We start from the raw sequence: 9,168 nt of genomic DNA on the forward strand, positions 1-9,168 counted from the left end.
AAGTATTAATAACGTTTCTGGTTTTCTTTTTGTAGGATTTCTGAATGAATATTACAACCTGGCTTTGGAAATAAACCATTGAAGGTGGGATTTATTTTATTTTTTTTTTAAAAAAAAAAAATACTTTAAAAAATGGTATTAACGTTTCTGGTTTTCTTTTTGTAGGATTTCCAGACGAATATTATGATTCAGCTTTAGAAATAAACTATTGAAAGTAAAGTTTATTTCATTTTTTTTTTTAAAAAAAATACTTTAAGAAACGTTATTAATAACATTTCTGGTTTTCTTTTTGTAAGATTTCTGAATGAATATTACAACCCGGCTTTGGAAATAAACCATTGAAGGTGAGGTTTATTTCATTTTTTTTTTAAAAAAAAAAATACTTTAAAAAACGTTATTAACGTTTCTGATTTTCTTTTTGTAGAATTTCCAGACGAATATTATGATCCAGCTTTAGAAATAAACCATTGAAGGTGAGGTTTATTTCATTTTTTTTTTAAAAAAAAAATTTCTTTAAAAAACATTATTAACATTTCTGGTTTTCTTTTTGTAAGATTTCTGGACAAGTATTACGAACCACCTCTAGGCTTTGGAAATAAACTATTAAAGGTGAAATTGTTTATTTTGTTTTATTTTATTTTTTTTTTAAGAAAATTCTTTAAGAAATGTTATTAACGTTTCTGGTTTTTTTTTTAGGATTTTCACTTTTCCGGACAAGTATTATAAATTGAATTTTAGGAATTAAGGTATGTGATCAGTGAAGGTAATGGAAAGGCGTATTTATGATTAAAGAAACATTTCTAACATTTTTCTTTAATTTTTTTATTAATAACAGTTTCAGCTCAATTACGCCATTTCAGAAAATATTTCAGGTTTTAGTTTTAATTTTGAACTGGAACTTCATAGCCGAAACATTTTGGAAATTAAAAAACAGTTTCAGCAGGTAACCTTATATAAGATAATTCCATTATGTAAACAAATATATTTAGACGTGAAAATATATATTGAGGTAGTAGTAATATGAGTGATGACAGTAGTGATTATGTAATGATTATATTTAGTTAAGATAACTATATCAAATATGTTTAATTATGAAAATTATGTATTTGCCAAAGTAATATAGTGAACTCTTTTTTATATGTAAAGTGAAATAATATTATTAATAAAGTTGTATTTGGATGCGAAAAATATTTGTAATTGTGTCTTGTATTGACAAAGGGGCTTTGTGTAAATATAAATATTATATCATAATAATATCATTCTTGTTATGTATCATAAAATCCTGTTATATTTTATATTTAATCAAAACATAAATTTCGGAAAGAATTAAATGATGGATCTGCATGTAAAATTTACTTTTTTAGAATATAATTTACATTTTTTTGGAAATTTATAATTATATAAAATATACTGGTAGGTTAAATCATCCAGGTTAAAATTAGTCTTATACTTTTAATAAAATATAAATAAATTACTAGTAAAATCATTATCATATCGAGTTACTGATATGTATATGATTTTTTATATTACATATTAAGGTATATCAGATTTTTTATATTTAATCGATATACCATGATACCTAATAATGACCTGATATTTCATTATTTGACCAGTGAAAATTGTGAAATGTAGTACAAAATTAACAATCACTGTTAGTGAAAATAAAATAAAAATTAATTATAAATTCAATATATAATATTTTAAAGAGTTCTATAAATATGAAAAATAAGCAACTAAAAACTCTTAGTATTTTAAAATAATACCAAAAATATGCAATTTAATTATCTTACATAGTATAAAATTTTCTCAAAATTAAGCATTATAAAATTCTTAATTCTTACATCATAAAATTTTTCTATGTTGGCTAAACATTTTGGTACCTTATATACAAAAGTATTTTCTGAGGTCCTACTGCATCATTATTATAATTATTGATGTGCTATGTAGATTATTTTTCTTTTGGCTAATTATTTATCTTGGTTAATTATTCTTCTGATTATATGATTACCTATCTACAGTTACAACATAAGCAAATGTGTGTTATAGTTTTATCATTTATATTGCATATTAAATATAAGAAATTCTTGTATAAATTTAGGTGTTGTGATTTGAGTATTAGTTTTTCCAATGAGTAGAAAGTTATTTAATAATTTAATTTAAAATATTCATAACTAATAGCTTATTATATTTGAAGCTTATATATTTAAAATATTTGATTTATTTAGGGTATTTCATGTAATATTTCAGTTATAATCTTTTATTCTAATTAATATCTCTTAATTACAGTTTAGTTGATTTTATTTTACAAATTTTCTAATTTTTTATTCTATCAACACATTATTTACTATTGAAATGAAAATGAATCCATCATAGCTCTTATTAAATTGTATAATTATTATTCCATAAATTTTTATTATGTTTTTTGACCTTATGCAATTTTAAACCTAATAAGTTATTATCTCTAATTACCCTAAAAATTTTATGTAAAAGTAAAGAATTATTGTAATTTAAAATTTTCTTTGTTTATTTAAGAAAAATATTATTAATTGCATAAATTGCTAGTACACTATCTGTATAAATATATACTTTAAATTTGATGAGTAAATTTTTACTTATATTAATGATAGTCAATTATTAATATATAAAATTAACAATTTTTTTTGTCTTTAAAAATGTTAAAACTATTTATCATTTAATATGATTCTTTCTATAATACTCATAATTCATTTTGTGTTTAAGTATTAAATAAATGTTATTTTTCTTTATTGAATGATTTTAATGAATAATATATTGAAATAAAGACAACACAGGTCAAAAAGTGAAAAATCAGGCATCAATCAGTCACCAATCAGTCACCAATCAGTCACCAATCAGCTACCTGATTGGTAACCGATTGGTGACTGATTGATGCCTGATTTTCCACTTTTCGACCTGTGCAAATAATCAAACCTTCAGTATTATCAATTTCAAGGATATATAAAAACTAAGTAAATAATATATTTGAAAAAAAAAAAAGAATTTATCATAAAAATTATTAGCCTATTTTAAATGGAATACCTTTAACCAGATTTAGTTATCTGTTTTAAGTTAAAACTTCATCTTAAAGGATAATAGAGGGGAACTTCAAATAAAAACAAAAGAATACTTCTCTATATCAGATTATTTCAGGTCTGACAACTTTTATCAACAGTTTAAGACTAACATATATATATGATTCTGATAACTTAATAGATAAAGATATAACTATTGATCAAAATTAACTAATTTGAACTATTGTAATAATTTTAAAATTTAGTAATATATACAACTTTAGCATTAAAGTTGCATATATACAATAGTACATTTTATTATTTTTATTATTATTAATATTTTAAATGTTTTTATTATTCTATAAATAAAAAATATATAGTATATCTAAATTATATAATCTAATCTTCATCATAATCATATTCTTTAATTCTGAATTTTTTAATAAGACCCACTTTTTCATATTTTTTAATTATTTTCATGTTCTCTTCATTCGCTTCTAAACTAATTCCTTCAGTATTATTAAAAATAGTTAATGAAAGTGATTTTTGTGTCATACGATTCTTCCAATTTATAAAAAATCCCTCCAATTCTTTTGGAAGTATTTCTGATGGTTCATGATAACTACAATAATATATTTCTAATTCATAAAAATTTTTTGGAGAAGATTTTACTAAAATATCCAAAAATTCTTTATCATTTAAATAACCATCACCACACCAAACTCTAATACTTTCTAAATATTGACAACTATTAAATATTAATTCTAATATATCTAATTCTTTTTCTATAAATATAGTGAATAAAATTTTTAAATTTGGACAAAATTTAGCAATAGAAACATTTAATTTACTATCATGATCACCAACATAAAATTCTGTCAAAGTTTTTCCATTAATTTCCAAAAATTTAATTAACATTTCAACTCTTGGTATTGCATATAAAAATTTTAAAACTTTCAAATTAGAAAAATTAACATGTTGTAATTGAATAAAATCATCAAAAGGGTTAAGTTCAAAAGATAAAATAAGTTCTTCTAAATTTTTGAAAATAGCAATAAATGATAAGGGTATATAATATTCTATTATTTTTAATTTGATTAATGATAAAGAAAATTTAGTTAATGAAGAAATTAAAGCTTTTGTTCCTTCATTTTCTTCATCACATGATATGGATATTAATGTTACACTTTTTAAATTATTTTGTAAAAAGATTAAATCAGCCAACCCATTTGAAATATCTCTCAATTCAATGGTTAATAATTGTATATTATAACATATTTGAGATATTTGATAAAAAAATTCTGAATAAATATCCGAACGACATTTTAATTCTATAAGATCCAATAGACAAGTTTTTGCTCCGGGTAAACAAGTAAATATAATATTTTGAGAACATCCCAAATAATATTCCAAGGATTTTAATGATAAAATTTGATTCATAAACATTTTTAATATTTCTTGTGATAATAAATATTTATTAAAATTTAAGCTTCGGGATAAAGTAGTTGGTTGTCCTTTAAGAATGTATTGAACCATTTCATCGATTTCATTAATTGAAATAACTTTGCAAAATGATGCGTAATTATACAATGGAGGTTTTTGAGTTGGAGTGAAAATAGCAATTCCATTCTTATGTAAATGATCTTTTGATTCCCTTGGAAGACAAGCAATTAAAGTACTAATAATTGATAATGATACACGTGGTTTATTATTACTTTGAAAATTCCAAACATTTCTCCATAAAATTCTAACCGCAATATCACAACATTGACGATTAACTAATAAACATGAATGTAAAGTAGTTTTATTTTCTTCTAAATAATCGAATATATCATTAAGACAATCAGCAGGAAGTTGTTGAGACATTTTTGTTTATTTTCAATATAATTAATTTTCAAAAAAAAAGGAGAAAAAAATAATAAAAAAAAATGCTTTTCAAAGTTGAAATTCACAAGATTTATATATAAAAGAAGGAAGCCTGTGTTACCGAACTAAACTATATTTTGATGATCATAGTAACTGATAAAGGTCGAAATTAAGAAAAAAGTATGGAATATAAAAAAAATTTTTAACAGGAATTTGAAATTACACGCGATGACTTATAGAATAGCTTCTCAAATGTGCCCTTTTGGAGAAATTTAGAAACGAAGAAAGATAATTATTTGCATCTCTAACTACATTCAGTAAGGAATATATGGGATTTTAATGACCGGATATTTTTATGAAACACCCAATATTGAAATTTATTAGCATCAATCTACCTAATGAGCGAACTATAACTCAGTTATTGGATGGGATATCGGTCTAGACCGATATTTCTATTCCCCATCCATACATACTGTAAAAACAGACAGTAAATAAAAACGATATAATAAAATAGAATAAAGATAAAGATAAAAGTAACGAAATTACATAACCTTTAAGATTCAATATGGAAAATATTTTCATCCTTTTTAATTTTATAATAAATATTCTCTATATAAACAAATAGTAAAAACATAAAATATATAAAATTTTTCATAGTTTTAAATATCTCATAATCTTCCACAGAGAAATAATCTTTAGTTTTTCTAATTGGAGGATTTCATTTGACTTAGTAGTGGATCGTGGCGAGAATTTATCACCGGATACACGAAAAATTAGAATTTGTATGTTTTATCAATAATTTCAATCCATTTCGAGATGAATCAATACCTTTTGAACTATAGTTTGTTATTTGGCTGATATATTATATCCATAAATTCTTTGAAGCTAAATTATAAAAATTACTTGAAGGGTCTGAACTCTGAAGGGAGTTCAAGATTTTGAGCAATACTCGTCTAAGCACAAATTATCACGTTAAATAAGAGAAATCAAAGTTCTTCTGAAATTGAAATAAAATCATTTGATTTAAAAAATTTTCCTGTAATTTCAAGAAAGAATTACCTTCAAATTTGTTTTTATATCATTTTAAAATTAATTCTCAAGACAAAGTTCATTGGCAGCTACCAAAATTTTAATGATATATTTAAAATGATATTTAATATGCGTTAAAATTCCATCATTTTTGTATATAAGATGAATAATAATAATAGTTGTTCAGGAACTGAAATCGGTGACTCCGTGAAATAACTTATTTATATCACGGTTCCGATTCCCGACCATAAAACTATTTAATATACCTTTTTAAACTTAAATAATGATTGACTTATTATTCATGGTAAGAAAAGAAATCCTTATATAGTGACTCATATATGCTATTTTTCTCGACAATACTTTCCCGAATATTTGAGTTTTTGGAATGCCGGAAATGCATTCATTATATATCATGAATTATTATAAGGAACCGTGGGATAATATATAAGCACGAAAAATTTTTACGTATGGGTCATCGTCAATTTCCATAGAATTCATTATTATTTCTAATATGTCAGGTAAATTTTAAGATAATTTTGATAACAATTTATTATCTTTCATTCTGAAATACTATAAATTTATATTTTCAAAAAAAAATGAAAGAAATGCAAAATCCGTCTAATTTGTGAAAACATACTTATCGTCACCTAAAATCTGCTAATGAATTCTCATCTCTTTGTTATAACCAAATAATAGATATGACTAATAACCCACCGAACTTAACAGCTAATATTCAAAATTTATGTTACACCACCCACCAGTGTTGTAATTCGGACGGGACATGCCTATAGACAGGACAGGACGGATACGTCTGGAACAGTCCAAGAATTTAGCCACGTCATTAGGACATTAAAAAAGTCGTGATGTTTAATTTGGTATTTCCATAATAATTGATCAAATTTAATAAATTATATCTTATTAGAATCGTCTTGATGAGATGTATTGAATGGTAGTTATTTCATCACTCTAACATTAATATCGATGGAGTTATGATTGTTTAAATTTTTTAATTATTTTATTATTTTGTAATCTTGAACAATTTCTTGGATAAGTTATTGGACAGAACAATTCTGCCATGTACAACACTGTCACCCACTATTCGAGATATTGGGCAAGCAGGACTAACAGTGCACTTACTTCGAAATGAGAGTGGTAGGTCTCATAATACACGATGACAATTCTTCGTCAGAATTGGATAAAAATTAAAAATTTTTTATATTTTGCAGATTTTGCTTATGAAAAGATAATAAGATAGTATTAGAACTTTTAAAGAAAACGTGCGAAATAATTATCTACGATTTGATGACGTTCAAAAATGTGTAGGATGGCTATCACAATGCATCAAAAATATTTTCATGGATATGATAAAGTTATAGTCGATGCACAGTCATGGTTCCACAAATGAAGTTTTGTCAAGTGTTATCTTTGAACATTTCAAGATTCCATGGACGTATTGTAATGCGGATAATTCTTTTTAAAACCATCTCTTAGCTGGAATATTTGAATCTTTTTTTTTTTAATGTAATGTTTATTAATATGCTAAAATAAGGCAAAATTGAACGTATGCTGTGTCATGTGATGCTCATATCGCGTGATCTTACTTGCGGCCATCACCTGATCTTGTAGATGCTGCAAAGATTCCATAGGGGAGAAGATTGCAGCCTCACTCTGAATAGAGTGATCTCACTCCAAAGGATTAATATTTCCTAATATTGACCATTCCCGTTTTCTTACAACTTATTGTAGATGTTCCTTTCAACCTAAGAATACAAATTGTCCTACATTTTTTATATAACAAACACGCGCGTAAACATAATATTCATGTAAGAGCACCATCTCATCAATATAAAAACATGTTCAAGCTATGATAATTATAAAAGTTTTTTTTTCCGGTATTAGTATTTGAAACTTTATTATAATGAAAAACGATAAGCTTTAAGATTACATAGAGTTTTTGAAAATTCTTACGAAAGATCGATTAGAGAACGTTAGAATCTGTTAAGTATTTCAATGTTGTCACTTTCGGAATCATCCCCAAATTATTTTTCAGATCATCTAATCCAAGTCCCCAAGCAAAACCAAATTAAAGAAGAAATATAAGAATGAAGCTTTATAACCATATTTGCAACTCTGAGTCTTATAGTTTATAATCGATCTCCAACGATGATTATACGCAAAATTATCATACGAAGTAGTCTAAGAATAACCATGAATAAGAAGACATAACTATGAAGGAACTGCTTCATCATCACTATAACCACTAGAGGGTTCATTATTAATAATGTGAATGATGGAATAGAATCATCCGGCATTCATTAAAATCGATGCCATCTAATTTAAATTACCAAATAACCGGAGATACCAATATCTTAACTACCCAAGTATTGCCAACATACCCATGCGACTTTGCCAGCATATTTAAAAACCTAACCTTATATGCTTAAACTTTTGTTTCAAAATACTCAGCTTCAAAGATGTTCTAATTTGATATGATGTACCTCTTAAAGTGTTATTGCTTTGCGGGAAAATAATGTATATGAAAATTTCCAAGAAAAATAGAGTGTACCGGCACCATACTCCGTGTGTTATCATGGGACATTACTCGTTCGAGCGCTTATATCTCCTTTTTTACAATCCAACTGCATCTTTACCATCAAATGCTAAATCAACACGAGGCTTGATTCAGTACAAATTCCTCATATCCTTTACTGCAAAATAATGTTGGAATATAATAATATTTAATATATCCTTTATTATCGCACAATTTTTGATGCTATTAAAGAATTATTAAGTAATGCAGATATATTTAAATATTGTGTATTGACTATATAATAGAAAATGGTGGGTTAGAACCGGAAATACATATCTTTTTAAAAATCTTTTCTTCACTGCATTCTGGTACGTCCACGGCTTGTTAATTCTTGTTCTTGGTCGTAAAATATTTTCTCACGAAAAGGTAAATAACACAAAAAATTCTCAAAACTCCCCTAATTTTCCACATGCGCGCGACAATTCTCCCTAATCATAAAGAGGTGATACTCGCGAATGCACTATATTGGGTCAGTAAACCTTTGCAAGAGCTCTGCGCCTGTGCCGACTATTTCCTCTCCGACTCATGTGGATAAAAAGAAACTAACAATAAATAATAAATAATAACTAGTAGTTCTGATTATCTGTGTTCCGATCAGCTGTCACGATATTTCTTATAAATTTTGATGTTTTGGCATCTTTTACTCTTAAAAAA

General features: G+C 25.3%; 1 protein-coding gene across 1 annotated transcript; it reads right to left on the bottom strand.

Moving 5' to 3' along the window:
• Positions 1–3,428: 3,428 nt before the first annotated feature.
• Positions 3,429–4,895, bottom strand: OCT59_003934 (uncharacterized protein; the record flags this gene model as incomplete). Its single annotated transcript, XM_066147958.1, has 1 exon — positions 3,429–4,895. The coding sequence occupies one exon, from the start codon at positions 4,893–4,895 to the stop codon at positions 3,429–3,431; it is 1,467 nt and encodes a 488-aa protein (XP_065996606.1).
• Positions 4,896–9,168: the final 4,273 nt, after the last annotated feature.

Source organism: Rhizophagus irregularis, chromosome 12 (genome assembly GCF_026210795.1).
Source record: "Rhizophagus irregularis chromosome 12, complete sequence".
Taxonomy (NCBI): Eukaryota; Fungi; Glomeromycota; class Glomeromycetes; order Glomerales; family Glomeraceae; genus Rhizophagus; species Rhizophagus irregularis.